Genomic DNA, 14,909 nt, shown 5'->3' on the forward strand with positions numbered 1-14,909 from the left:
AAGCTCCTCTGCTTTTATGTGGAGCTCTCTGCCCGTCTAGCACAAAGCAGACTCTTCTCCCCTCCTACCTTGCTCACCTGGACTGCTTACTCTCCCCAGAGGGGAGAAGGAGGTTTATTTAACACTACCTTTAGATAATTTCTGCTCCTGCTGCTTTAGGCAGTCATTGTTCTAGGGGAGAAGATGACACTCAAGTCTTTGATCATGTGCAACGTACATGTTATGCATCAGATATTGCTGCAGACTCTGACATACGAGCCAATGCAGTGCAGTAAAAACAAACCTATAGTTAAAGAGTCCTCGTTAACTGCAAAATCTAGCACACAATTTAAGAAATACCTCTGCACTTTAGCCTTGTCCCTGTTACATGTGTGTATTTTGATACTACATTTAATTGAAGGGCGAGACGTATTTTTTACAAAGCATGCCCGCCTCTTGCGGTGTACAGAGATGCAGCGTGTTTGGGGGATGAATCAGGAGTGTGGAGTAAAATAGACTCCTGCCTATAGGACTTCCACTTCGTTTGTGTAGTGAATGAGGCAGGTAATTGCAGAAAGACCACAATAGTCTCATGGCGAAGCCTGTTAAATGTTGCCCCAGAGAACTGGATCCTGTCCCTGCCTCTCCTACTCTGTTCTTCCCCAATGCTACTCCAGAGTCTTAAGCTGAAATGTTCTCAGGTGGCAAGTGAGTTTGTGTTCCTTGTTTTCTGGATGGCCAGCTCGAGACCCGAGGTCTGGTCTGTGTTCCCAGCGGCAGGAGGAGGCCGGGAGGAATTCCTCTGCGGGTGCCCCTGTACCCACTGAGTGGGCTGGAAAATGGGGACCTGCAAGTCTTGAGATGGGCACCTGCAAGAAGTGGACCTTCAGACTCAGTTTTCTCTTCACTAATTTCCCTCCGTCTGTTCAGTAAAGCCCTCTTCCAGTCATTCTGTGAAGATTAATTCAGTGCTTGCCAAGCATTCCAGCTCTACAGATGAACAGCAGAAACAATTTCAGGAAGAGATTAAAATTCATCCTTGCAGGTCAGGGGAGACGGGATCTCTCCGGGGTAAGAGGTCAGACTGGGAGTCGAAGGCTCCCTGCTCTTGCAGGTTTGCTCTGCGACTTCATTAGGTCTCTCAGCTTCTTTTAGCCTCCCTCTCCCTTCTGCTGCACGGAGAGGAGCGCTTCCCTGCCTTGTAGGAAGGCTGAGCACGTCAGAGGCTGTGAGAGTGGTAGGGACAGTGAGATGAGGTTCTTCCAATGTAATCCATGCTGGCAGTCGTCGGATGGAGCGGACTAAATAAAGGGGAAGAGAGTAGGAGGGAACTGGTAAACAACGTGAAGGATAATGAAGAGAAATGATGACTAAGGCTGCATTCGGTGAGCAGAACTATCCCGAGGACTGAGCAGGACAGAGGTCTTGTGGGAGAAAATCGGCAGGCGATGCGGTGATTGCAGATTTGTTTTGGCAGCCATACGCTGGGGCCGAGTTAGCGTGGGGCAGGCGAGCCCTGCGCAGCCATTTCCAAAGCTTTGTATGCCCAACCTCGCTGGTCTCTGAGCCTAGAGAGGGGTTGGTTTTTTTTTTTTTCCAGGTGATTTACTGGGTTTCAGAACGAGTGCTGTTAGGCAGATGGAGGCTATGGTTCGTTTGCCCTTGGCACCCTCTGATTCTCAGCACAAGGTGTGTGTCTCCGCGTGTGCCGAGGAGCTCATGGCAGCGGTGGGGAATTATCCTCCGGCACCAGCCGCTGCTGTAGGATGCTCTTTGCTCACCTCCCGCGCCAGTCGTTTCGCAAGGTCCAGCAGGCAGCGTGTGGACGCTGAGGCTGTGGAAATGGGGTTCTCCTCCAGTCTCCCTGCCCTCTGTGTTGCCTCTGGCTTTGGCCTCTGATCTGCCCTCCGTCCTGTTTTTCTCTGTCTCTGTCTTCCCCTCATCCTGGCCCGTCTCTGCTTTCCTCTCCTCCCTTTTCATTCAAGTTGGCAAATTCCTTCTCCTCCTCCTCCACACGGCCTGACTTCCAGCAGAAATGCTGAGAGGGCTGGAGAGTTTCCCTGCCTTTAGTCCTGATGTGCCTGGTGCCATAGCAATCCCTCGCCGCTCAGAGGAATGATCGGAAGGAAAACTACTCCTTTGCTACCTCTGCCCTGTGTTTGGGGCAGAGCTGCCTTGGGCTGGGACGTGCTCAATGGAGAAGGGCTCTTCGGTACATTTTTCTGCCTTTCTCTGAAAAGCTTTGGACAAACAGTGACTTTCAGAGGCCTCTGACCTGGCAAAGCGTTTTCACGATCGGGAGGAAGACTTTCCCTTGACCTTCAGAGCACTTTTTTTGCTAATCTTCATCGCCCTCCTCATAAGGGGTAGTTCTGGTGCTTCGCAACAAAACAATCAGTCGCATGTGTTAGTACTGTCAAAAAATACTTTTTCCAAAACACCTCTCTGAGATAACTTGATTCCTTTTCCCCTAAAAACCTTTTTTTTTAAAAAAAAAAAAAAACAAACTCAAAAACGAGGCATCCAGCATGGAAAAATAAGTTGAGGCTTAGGACAGCAAGGTCAAACTTCTCATAGAAAATGTTAAATGCGCCTGTAGGCAGGATCGGTACGTGGAGGCTGTGGGAAGCATCCAGCATTCGGGAGCTATCGACGTGCACTATCTGTGCTGGCAGTCGTGGCGGGGGGCATCACTGTGAGCAGGGTCACGGGGGATGATCCGTTCTTTTTGGTTTGGCAACCTAAGTGAAAAATCTGGGAAAGAAGATCAGGCTGAGCCCAGTCTTTAAATATTTTAAGTTTTTCTTGCTGAAACAAAAGCCTTAAAGAGACCAAAAGCTAAAAAAAAAAAAAATAAAATCCTTTTTGTGTTGAATGAAACCAGAAATAGAAGGTTTTCTTCAATAAAAACAGGGAAAAAAATCTAGTTTTGCAGAATGGAGCTGGAGTTGTTAGAAGCTTTGCCTTCTCTAATCAGTATTTGAGAGAGAAAACACTCATGTAGGATATGAGAAACTCCTATTTTATTCCTTCCCTTTTATTTGAACCCCTATTTCTACTCCTTGGCTTTATGGGCACCCCCAACTATAGGGTATTTTGGTTCTTCCTCAGCTCATCCAATTGGAGTTGTTCCACATCGTATAAAATACTGAATTAGTCACAGAGACAGAGAGCACAAGAGAATGACTCTGTTCCAGTAGAGTTAAGACATTCCCCTGGAAATGAGCACATCTGGTTCTTCTCTCTGCTCTACCACATGTTAAATCATTTATGCACATTGGCATAATGGCAGCAGCAGAGGTTCAAAGCAACGTTTGAAAGAACTACTCTGGTGCTGGAGATGTTGGCTTGTAAGTGACAGCTATGGGTTGAGTCCTCTCTTGAAGAGATAGGGATTGGGTTTTGGTCTCCTCAGACTTGAATAGCTGTGTTATGCCTAGCATGGTGAGTTAAGGACAGTGCCCACAAACTGGTTTTAGTTGTGTATAACTACAACCTCCTCTTCTCCAAAGGAATTTTGTGCATCTACCCCAAGAAGAATTTTTTCCAGAGTCTTTTGGGTGACTTCCCCCAAATTCTTGAGCAGGTCTAGGAAATCTAAGTTAACGCTTTGCCAGTAAGTTTATCGTCTTCTCCAAACGCTCCCCAAAACCTCACTGCATTATCCCTTTGTATTCTTCTTTCTCACTGCTGAATGAGACACTGGAAGAAACTTAGACCAGGGTGGAAGTGTCCCGTTAGGTCATCACGATCCTCCCTGTATCAACTCTCCTGCAGCATGTTCTCTAGGGCTTTGTCCAGGCTAGTTTTGGATGAGTCAAGTTATCTCATCCTTCTTAAGCCGACTAACTATCCTGCCACCTAATGCCCCTCCCTTGCTCCTCAAACTATATTTTGCCTACTTTGTGTAGGTTTTCTTCCACCCACTTGGAGCATTCCCTGACAAGGGGCAACGGGCACAAGCTGGAACACAGGAAGTTCCATTCAAATATGAGGAAGAACTTCTTTCTGGTGAGGGTGCCAGAGCCCTGGAACAGGCTGCCCAGGGAGGGTGTGGAGTCCCCTTCTCTGGGGATTTTCAAGACCCGCCTGGATGCAGCCCTGAGTGATGTGCTCTGGGCAACCCTGCTTCAGCAGGGGAGTTGGACTAGAGGATCTCTAGAGGTCCCTTCCAACTCTGACAATTCCATGATTGCATGATTCCTTTGCTTTTTCACTCTGATAGAATTGGTCTTGCCTGTTGTCTCGGCTCCCTTGTCAACCCTCTCCCCAACTGAGCCAAACTTTTTGTTTGCTCAAAGCAACCTTGTCTGCAAGACAGATCTCGTCGGGCTGGGCTCTGAGGAGCCCAGGTCCCCAGGATTAGCCTTGTAGTTGGGAATGTCATGGAGAGATCCCACAAGGTCAAAATCTTTCAGCGTCATCGTGTGCTTCCTCTTCTGGGATTGTAACATCGGGGTGTGAAGCAATAGGGTCCCCGAGGCATCTGTGAGTGGATGTTTTCCTTTACAAAGAGGGTTGTGAATCTCCTGGAAGAGCAACAATGGAATTTCCCATCAAAGGTGTTTGTTGTAATACTGGTACCTTTGAGGCCATAAGGAGAGCTGTGGTGGAGTCAGGCAGAAAGGTGGCCTCTTCAGACAGTGTCAGGGCTGGGAGTGACATAGAAAGATGCAGTGACCAGGCCTCTGCCCTGAACCTCTTACAGAATCACGGAATGATATGGGATTGGGAGGGACCTCTGGAGATCATCTAGTCCAACCCCCCTGCCAAAGCAGGTCCACCCAGAAAAAAACAGGAAAAGTGTCCAGGTGGGGTTTGGAGTGTCTCCAGAGATGGAGACTCCACCACCTCTCTGGGCAGCCTCTTCCAGGGCTCTGCCACCCTCAAAGTGAAGAAGTTCCTCCTCATGTTTAGATGGAACTTCTCATGTTCAAGTTTGTGCCCGTTCCCTCTTGTCCTGTCTCCGGGCAGCACTGAAAAAGAGTCAAAAGACTCTTAGAGTCCAAGCAAAGCGGCACAAAGAAGGCCAAGCCAAGGGGAGAGCAGAGAGATGGGCTGAGGGATGCTTGTGGCACAAAGCATGGTTCATCGATGTTTAGTTTCAGTGGGAAATGCTGATGCACTTCACTTTTTGCTGTGCTGTCCACAGGAATTAAGCTGAAACATTTTTCAGGGCAAAGGGCTCCTAAAAGTTGCTGGATATTGTCGGATGTAACAGATGACACGTGGCTTAGGGCGCAACTGCTCCACCCATTCCGGGCATAGCACCTGGATGGATGAGCAGTTTCTTAGAAGGGTTGGGATGGTTTCACAGGGGTTTATTGCAATGGGTCCCCACCTTCTCTGCCTGAGCCGTACAAGCCAGCTCTGTACTAAGTCCAGAACTAATAAAACCTGGTTCCCTTTCTTTGACAAACCTGCTAGAAAGGCAAGTGGCAGTGTTTAATGCAAACAAAGCACAAGGGCAAAGTGTGGGATTGTTTGGTTTGTTTCTAGGTAGGCAAGAAAATTGGATATTATCAGTAAAAGCACCTCTGCTTAGTTGTCCCTGGGCCAATTGCTTGTGTCTTGCCCTGGACAAAGCATATTTGTTTTCCGAAGCAGGACAGAGCTGCAGCTCGATTCCTAGCTCAGCTTCTGAGGGTCCTCCTTGATCAAAGACTTGCCACCGGTGCCAGGCTTGTGACATTGGTGTGACCTCCGGCCCCAACCAGCCTATCGTGAGCTGAGACCTTCAAGCCCTCACGGTAGGGTTGTACCCTACAGTGAGAGATGGGGTGTTAACCCTGGGGTGGTACCTATAAGCTGACTATAAAGTCTTTAATGTTTTACTAAGCACCGGTTGCTTTCAAAGTCAGCCAAACTTCATCTGGAGCCCCGTGACCTTGTGTATGTTGTAGATCTTGCCTGTTTTCATACAACTTGCAGCTGCGTACCTGTAACGAGTCACGATACAGGTTTCTCAACTATCTGCGGGTATGAAAGCTTCAACACTGAAAGCTTCAACGCACGCTCCTTCGGTTGACCCGTGGGTAAGCCCTGTAGGTAAGAAGTAGGTTCCAGCAAGCTCAGGTGAGGCTTGCCACGAGAGGGAGACATCATGCACGGAGCCCTGTGTGATCCCTGAACACATCCACCTGAAGGAGACAGCCCAGCCTGGTGTTCTGTAGCGTGTCTGGACGCATGCGGCTGTTAGTAACGTAGTGAGAACCCAGACTTTGGACCTCGGTTGCGCGGTAGGAACGTGTGATGGAAAACAGGGACTTGCCGTTTGGCTAGTCGTCGTCTTCCAAGCATCTGCAGCATGACTTAACAGCTGCAAAGAACACAGCAAATGGAATCTAGATCTGCTGGCGATGGGGTAGCCCGTATCTGGGTCAGGTCAGGGAGATCCTGGTGCGAGCAGGACCGTGCAGCACCGAAGGAGATGTTTCAGATACCCACAGCTGGCTGGCGAGGCCCGTCCCTGTTCATACTGCAAACAGCCATCGCAAAGGCTGAGCTACACCCCGTAACCAGCCTCGGCAGGCTGGGCCGGCCGCGGTGTTTGCACAGAGCTGGGAAAACACGGCCCTGCGAGCGCCCAGCCGCTGCGGCACCCGGGACACCCACCACCGCTCGGGAGACCTCCTTTGCTCCCTCAACACCAGCCGAGAGATTTCATGGGAGAAAAGGCCGGTTCAGCGCACATGGGACGGCTTCCTTTGCCCTCCGGCTCGCGTCAGCTTTTCCCATGGCTGCACCACAGCAGCGGGGCTCTGTTTTCCTTTGGGAAGGGAATAAGCTGCTTCATCATTGTGATCTCTGTGCAGTGTCCTGTTGATAAGATCAGTTAACAGCATCGGAGGAAAACTCTAGATTCAGGTCTGAAATATCAAGTGAAGGGGGCCTATTTGTTTAATTTGAGCTTCTAAGGTTTAAATCCCAGAGGAAATTAAATTAGGTGCCTAGAGCAATGGCAGTCTGTCATGTTTATTTGCTGGGAATGTCACCTTTAATATCATGCACATGTAACGTGTGTGTGTTAATGTAATGGGGTATCATACTGTGCAGGAGCAGGCGTGCTACAAGAACTGGAAACCTGAAATACTGTGAGTGAGGGAAGCTGAGATGGGATTGGATTTATTCTCATCCTTTCCCGTAGGAGCAGAGGCTCGCTCCCCAGCATGAAGGTGGTTTTGCTGATGGCAGGTGGGGATGGCAGCCTGACTGGGCTACTTCTACGAGGAGAAATCTTGTCCGGACGCGAGTCCAGGGTGACAACGCTTCTCGCTTCAAACCCCTCTTCGGCAGTCGGTGTGCTGCGGACACATGCCTTCCCCCTGCATCCTCGGGAGGGCTCGAGTGCCGGGTTCCTGTGCCGAGGGACACGGCTGCGTGTACATTTGCTTACACCTGCCCTTCGGAGACTCCCTTCTTCTCCAGGAAGGAGAGCGGGTCCCACAGCAGCATGGGGCAGTAGGGTTTGGGATGGGTTTTTTTCTGACTCAGGCTGTTAAGAACGGGCTCTGAGTGACACAACTGTGCGAATGTCACTGCAGCAGTTTGTCATTGCAGCCTGCGACGCCTGCCCTCCACCAAAGTTAACTGTCTGTGCGGGGCTTGCAGAATGGCACTGCGATCTTTTCTCAGCGCGCTGCATCGAGCAGGCTGCCGTTGCTTTCATCCCACGAACGCGGTCCACAAGGCAGCTGAGCTGTGGATTCCTATCCCACTCCGCTTCTCAGACCCTTTAGGGAGCCAGTTCAGCTCACTGGATCGGTGGAATTTGGGTTTGGTTTTTTTTCAGCTGGATTACCAAAACTCACTGAGAGGGGGCAGTGAGCTGCAGGGGGGGCTCAACCATCTCAGGGGGTTGCACCCCAGGTCGGTGCTAGCCACAGTGCTCCGCACAGGTTTGTCCCTCCTCTGGGAGTCTGGTTCAGCTGGGACCTGACCTGTCCCCTCCGCATCGCTCTCTCCACCCTTTGGTTTTTTATCCCTGCATACTCTGTCTTGTTTTCCTCCAGCCTCAGAGCAGCTGCCTGCCTCGCACACGTGGTTCCCATTTCTGTCCTGCCTCTGGCACCTTGGGAGCGCCCAGGGGTCTTCCTGCTGGGCTTGTCTTCCCGTCCCCCTGCCAAAGCTGCGGCTCCTCATTCCTGCTCTCTCACCCATCCCAACCTCTGGCATTTTTGCTCATCCGTGGATGGCTGAATATTCATTTCCTCCTTGCCTGATCGCTGTGAATACCAATTCCTCCTCCTTTTTTCCGGCTGCTCTGTAGATTTTGATGTCTGCCAAATTGTTTTCATTCCCTCGCCCCATCGCAGGCTGCACCTCCGCAGAAACCGATCCGCTCCGTGCGGAGACCCGGCTCTTCCTCCCGAGCTGTGCGATCGGGTTGCCCTCCTGCCTCCGACAGGGAACAGGCGGCTTCCTCCTCCCCGCAAACAGCCAACAAACGAATGTCTCCAGTTCAACAGGCAGAATAGTCACCGGCTCCTGCAAGGAGACTGCGGTAGTTTGCGGTGGTACTGCGCGTCTCAGTGCAACGTTTCTCAGCTTGCCAGTCTGCGGATCGGTGCCAGGTTGCAGAGTCCTGTCCAAAGCAGCAAGCTCCTGGCTCCTAGCTGAAGCAGGGCTTTTTCAGGCTCAAGGTATGATCAGAGAGGCCTGATGGAGGTGCCTGCATCCATGCTGAGCAGCTCGATCATAAACCCGGGCCTGGAGCCTGCTGCAGGTTGAAGTTAAGCAAAGGGGGGAACGTGGTGGAGAAAGGAGAGGTTGCAGTTCCCTCATCCCCTGGGAAATCTGTGTGCCATGGCAGCAGGGTGCCAATGATGAAGGGGAGAGAACTGCAGACACCTGATGGCTCTCAGATCTGGATTTGGTATTTTCAGATATCTTCTTCATAGGGCCTGGAGCATCTCTCTTATGAGGAAAGACTGAGGGCCTTGGGTCTTTTTAGTCTGGAGAAGAGCAGACTGAGGGGGGATCTGATCAACGCCCATAAATACTTAAAGGGTGGGTGTCAGGAGGATGGGGCCAGTCTTTTTTCAGTGGTGCCCAGGGACAGGACAAGAGGGGACGGGCACAAACTTGAACATAAGAAGTTCCATCTAAACATGAGGAGGAACTTCTTTCCTGTGAGGGTGGCAGAGCCCTGGAAGAGGCTGCCCAGAGAGGTGGTGGAGTCTCCGTCTCCATTCAAACCCCAGCTGGACACGTTCCTGTGCAACCTGCTTTGGGTTGCAGCTTTGGGACCTGCTTTGGCAGGGGGTTGGACTAGATGATCTCCAGAGGTCCCATCCAACCCCATATCATTCTGTGATTCTGTGATTCTCTTGCCAACCAAAGGAAGAAAGGGAGACCAGAGTCTTCCCTTTCTCTTTCTGTGCTGCAGCCCTGCTTGTGTGTTACCAAAATAGAGCCCAGCAGCTTCCACTTGCCGGAATAGCCCATGGCCTCCTGGCCATCACTCGGTCCCCGCTGATGTTACTGGCACCAAGGAGCTGGCGGGCATGGGAGGTGGCTTCCAGCACGGAGATGGGACAGCCTGGCTGCCCCTCTTCCAGGCAGGAGCTGGAGAGGATGGCGGGAAGCAGTGGGGCTGGGCACTTTGCTCCATCAGTGTCTGGTGCTGGAGTAGCCCCTTCTCTGGGAGTGAGCACGGAGCTCGTGGCTGGGGAGAACAGGGAAAGAGAAGGGTGAGAAAGGGGCCGTGGGGATGGTGGTTGCTTGAGGGTGGAAAGCAATGCCAGAGACAGAGGAAAGGGTGGAGGGAAGGAAGGAAAGGAGGAGCAGGGGGGAGAAACAAACCTGTAGGCTGAAATGGGGATAATCCGCTGGATACTGCTGCAACCCAACTCCCAGGAATGCCGCTCCAACGCCCCCTCACCGCGTGGGGATGTTTGCCTGGTCCCGCGCTGCCGTCTCTGCTCCTCTGCCAAGCCAGCTGGCCTGCCTGGAGCTCTGGCCTTTACGGCTGCTGTGAGGAGAGGCAGGACGTGTTTGCTTTTGGCTATCACATGCTTTTTTAAAAAGGGTGGCAGTTCCTCCCCTTGAATTCCCAGGGCTGCTTTCCCCCCGGTGTCTCTGATTTGTGTGACTTGGGGGGCTCCGTGGAGCCGAGGTCGTGGCCCTCAGCTGGGAATTTTGACCCGTCGGCAGCCGCTTTCCTGGGCCGCTTCGCGCTTGCCAGCCTGGCCTTGAGATGAGCCAAAAGCTTTCCCAGCTCAGGCAGGAGGGATGGGCACGTGCGATACGAGGTGGAGGTGCCTACCACGGGCACCTCTGGGAGCAACCTCCCGTAGCCAGCATCGGGTTCGTGGTTCTGGTTCTGCACTCGGGTCAGAGCCCTCCCCGTCCCCAGAGCACCCGCTTTGTGCCGGCGCTCAGGCTCTCCTCGCGTTGCTGTTTCCTGATGAAACTGCGAGCTCAACTTCAATGGATCAGATGAAAGCGGCTCTGTCTCCCACTGTCTCTCCAACAGTTGTTATCTTGACCCCTTTTCCTCCTTCCCCACTCTGTCTGTCTAAAGCCAAGCCTCTAATTTTAGACTGAGGAAGATAATTGAGGGTCAAAAAAGATTGCTGTATAATTTTAACATTTTTTTTTTTTGCAGTGGTTGGGGTGGGAAGCAAAGTTAGGAGCTCCTTGCCCTCAAACCTTTGTATTATGGGAAAGGAGGACACGGGGGAAGGAGTGAGCTGGTACACTCTGCTCTCTGCAGAAGTTGTTCTGTTTCTTGGCAGTTAGCTAAAACTAGGAGCCCAAAAGCATAAACTAACTGTATTTCCTTTGCAGATCCTATTGACTGAAGAGTTCGTAGAGAGAATGCTGGAAGATCTGGAAGATCTGAATTCTCCAGAGGAAGTAAGGCTGCGTCATTCCCGTATCTCCCATGTACTGTCCCAGAGAGCTCAGCCCATCCAGCAGCTTGCCTTTGATCCTCCCCTCGGCTCCCAGGCTGCAGCCCTGCCCCGTAGACTTGAGGCTTTGCTCAGCCTTCCCATCTGCTGTGAACTAAGGCACTGGGAGAAGGGATTGCAGGAAAGGGATGGGTATTAAGGGAGGCTTAGCATTTCCTTTCCACCAGCATCTTTCCCCATGTGGTATCTGAGCGCCCCGAATCCAAGCACTGCAGCCCCTGGGCCAGGTGATGGGGTCTCCTCCATGCCACACGTAGTGTCCTGGGCAGCAGCTCCAAGCACGTCACCTTCCTCACTTTCAGAAGGGCTGGTAGCGGTGGCAGCACGTTTAGTGCTGAACAACCTGTTGTAGGTGCCTCCTTTTTTGGGTTTGGGGAGCAGACAGGGGCTTTTTCACATCTGCTACTTGGCCTTCACCTGCTGCCCCTGCACAGCGTGCAGAGCACCATCACCAGCCTGGAAGCGTTGTAGCAGCAGCCAAGGGAGCTTTATAAAGCTTTGCTGCGCGGTGCTAAACTTCCCCTTGCCATGTGATCTCTTCCTGGGGAACATTTAACACCCTGTCTCCCATGCATGCCATATAAATATTCTGCTTGACTTCAAAGAGCAGTGGTAGAAATGACATGTAATATTTTTAATCCCATTTTTTACAGCTCCCTGCAGACTCTAAAGAAACTTTCGTTGGCTGGTAGAGCAGCCCTCCCATCCCTCGCCCTGCTCCCCTCCCCCCAGGAAAAATCTCAGGGCTCTAATTGTTTAATCCAGAGTTGATTTAATGCCAGGGTGTTCTTCACTGTGTGAGCGAGGGGAGCACGCTGCTGGCTGTGCAGTGGCTTTCGGGCCAGCGTTTAGCCAGTTAAATCTAATCCAAAGCTCATTTTTGCTAGTGACATGGAAGCCCAGGAGCACTTTGGTTTGAAGGCCCTTTAGTTAAGGCTTTGGACGGCTCATGTTCCTTCACTCTGCGCAGAGAGGCAGAGGCAATGGGCATGGCAGCTCCTGGCACAGCGACCAGGCACTCGGTCCCGAGTTACTCTGACTTTGCTAAATTAAAAAGTTGAAAAACAAACAAATGCAAAGGATGACTTCTCCGAGAGGATTGCTTTGGAACCACTCCTGCTTATAAAAAGGAAAATACTTGAGATGAAATGTGATCTTTCAGCATCCAGATTCCTCCAAGGATTTGTAACTTGCAGGATCCCAGTTTGGGCCAACTGAAGGCGTTCCTCAGCAGCACGGGCTGTTGCTGATGATATTCACATGGTAGAACGAAGCTCTGCAAGGAAACTCTTTCCTTTGCTACATAAAGAGCCACCTGTGTTAAGTGAAATTATCTGCCTGAGTATCTTTAGCATGTTTTTCACATACCCTAGACATTGAACTCAGAAGAATCCCCTGGGCCAGTGTAGGATCACTAGATTATACGGTACAAGCTCAACTCAGGGCTTGAGTTTAAAAAAAACAACAACCATAAGTGGGACTTGGGCTGTTTGTGTTTCCTAGAGGAGAAAGAGTGGGAGTGTATGGTAGCCACTATCCTGAAGGATCCTCCTGCCATACCCCCAGATCGTGGGTCAGACCCTGAAGTGCCAGCTTGGCATACCAAGGTCAATGGTTGCCAACTGCAGGTTACCCCTGTACACAGCTGCAGATGGAGTAAGGTTGGGAGCAAATTCATGATAGAGCCGCCCTTCCTGTAGAGCAGGGAGCTGAAAGGATCTCCTTTAGCAGGAACCTGCCACTGGGCGTGTGTGAATGTCCTTCAGAAACAGGGAGCTTACAGGAAAAAATGCAAGTAATTGGATGGATGGATGGATGGATGGATGGATGGATGGATGGATGGGAAGATGGATGGTTTGCAGGTCACTGTCCCCTTGCACCAACTCTAATTTCACGAAGCCCCTGAGGAGCTTACAGCACTGCTGCCCTTGGTTTGAGGACTCTCCTAGGAGAGGACCACTGTATCTGTAACCATTCTGAATTGTCACTGGTGGTGTGGGATCCCGGTGAGATTTCTCCCTGGGAGTCCCCTCGGGGTGTCAGGCAGTGCTACAACTGTGGGTGCAGGGGAGTTTTAAAAACAAAATTATCCTGCAAACTGGCTTCCAGAGCTGTCCCCGCCATGGGTTTTGGACCCTCAGTCTGGGCGCTGGGATTGCGTGAAATGCTTGTCCAGAGCCGGTTGCCATCCAGCTCTGGGGCAGATCTGTAGCCTAAGAGATTCCACCCCCACCTTCCACACACACACACACCCCCTCAGAGCTGTTTTTGTATACATTCAAAATGTATTATGTATTCAAAATTCATACATCTGTATGAATTCACGGGCCCCGGTCAAAGGTGGCTGTGAGAAGGGTTGGTGGTAAGGCTCCGTGGTCCTCTGTCCCCACACAGTCACGGTTGGGGTCGGAGATGTTGGGGTGACTTCCCAGCCTAAGGTGGGGTGCCCTGGAGCAACATCAGGACGGGACCGGTGCACTTGCCTTGTTTGGGAAACATTGGCCAGAGACAGTGCCCCAGTGTAAACCAGACTGGGGCAAAAAATCTCTGTTCCCTCTGCTTCGATCCATGTTTGCAAAACAGCCTGAGCAGCCTGTGTGAATACGGGGCATTGTAGAGGCGCTCCCCGGAGCCTTCGTAGCGGAGGTGGGCAGGGCTGGAGCAGAAATGCTGTTCGGGCACGCTGGCTGCCCCCAGCCAGGGTGGCACAGTTTGCCTTCCCAGAGGTGATGGCCATTTTCAAGCCTGTCACCCGGCGGAGCCTTGCTAACTCGCTTACGTCCCACCCTGTACAAGCGAGAGTCAGAAAGCTGCCATAAGTCTCCCTTTAAAGCAAACAGGGGGCTTGGGGGGGCTCGGGTAGATGAAAGGAAAGGGACGTGATCGGGTAGGAGGGGAGATACTTGTGCTGTGAATTTTCAGAGAGATCGGGGAGGGGAAATGGTGTTGGGGACAGAAACCCTCCAGAATCCATCTGATGAAATAAACAGTGCTTGGGCTGAAATCTCAGAACTTTACTTTGGCAGCTGAGGCACAGGCCACATTATCTAATGTCCACTGCTGTCCAAAACATACTGATGGGGAAATGTTTTCTTAGTGGCCTCTTGTTTTAAAAAATAATAATAACATGGAACTGCGTGCCTTTGCAATGATTTTGGTTTGGTTTTTTTTTTTTCTGTGCAGGTTGCAGCGATATACATTAACTGGTTCTCTTTACTGTCTTACAGTTTAAACTTCCAAAAGAGTACAGCTGGCCTGAAAAGAAACTGAAAGTTTCCATCTTGCCAGATGCTGTGTTCGACAACCCGCTGCATTAGAGCTGAATTACACCCTCCTAACAACTGGGAGAGCCAAGTTACTGTCCATTACCCAGTGACTCACAGGATAATTAATGCAGTAAAAACTCTGCCTGCAAAGAAAAGAGTTTGCTGCACAACCACTGCAAACAGAAGAGGAGCTACTCAGCACCAGCCCAGACCGAACTGAGCCCTTTCCTTTATTCTTCCCAAGGCTGAGCTCTCTGGGAACAGCCTGCGTATGTGTGAGTGTGAGTGAGAAATATTTAACTATGAAAATTAGTAGTAAGAATCCTTTCTCTCTCCTAGCTACAGAACTCCCCTCTGCCTTAGCCCAGGGTGTAGACGCTCTGCACGCCTGTATTTACACATGCGTTTCTGCCAGGTGCGAGCCTATAATCCATGGATTAAATGTTCTTTACGTGACTCTGGAGTCCTTTTGTTAGCCAAACTTTTACTGACTGCAGAACTGTTCTTCCATGTGCTATTTTTTTTTTTTCTTTTCAGAAACGGAATGGTATTTCCCCTGTTTAAAGGAGGCCAAAAGCTCACATGCTTGAAGCTGAACAGATTTAAAGATGAACTTTCTAGTTCAGTCAAGAAAAACAAACCCAGATCCTCCCTGCCCTCAAATTAGGCATGTTTTAAGTGTTGGTCTTGGTGCTATTAGCTATGGTATCGCTGCAAACAGAGGCAACTTTATTCTCACGCATCCTGT

General features: G+C 50.9%; 1 protein-coding gene across 2 annotated transcripts in view; it reads left to right on the forward strand.

The window, feature by feature from the left end:
- The window catches only part of SUFU (SUFU negative regulator of hedgehog signaling), a 106,134-nt gene extending 91,922 nt beyond the window's left edge, over window positions 1-14,212 (forward strand). For both annotated transcript variants that reach the window (XM_074159050.1, XM_074159051.1), the window contains exons 11-12: window positions 10,771-10,839; window positions 14,123-14,212. In XM_074159050.1, the coding sequence (XP_074015151.1) occupies window positions 10,771-10,839; window positions 14,123-14,212 (159 nt within the window). The remainder of the gene's footprint in view (window positions 1-10,770; window positions 10,840-14,122) is intronic.
- The last annotated feature ends 697 nt before the right edge of the window (window positions 14,213-14,909 follow it).

Source organism: Numenius arquata, chromosome 15 (genome assembly GCF_964106895.1).
Source record: "Numenius arquata chromosome 15, bNumArq3.hap1.1, whole genome shotgun sequence".
Classification (NCBI taxonomy): Eukaryota; Metazoa; Chordata; class Aves; order Charadriiformes; family Scolopacidae; genus Numenius; species Numenius arquata.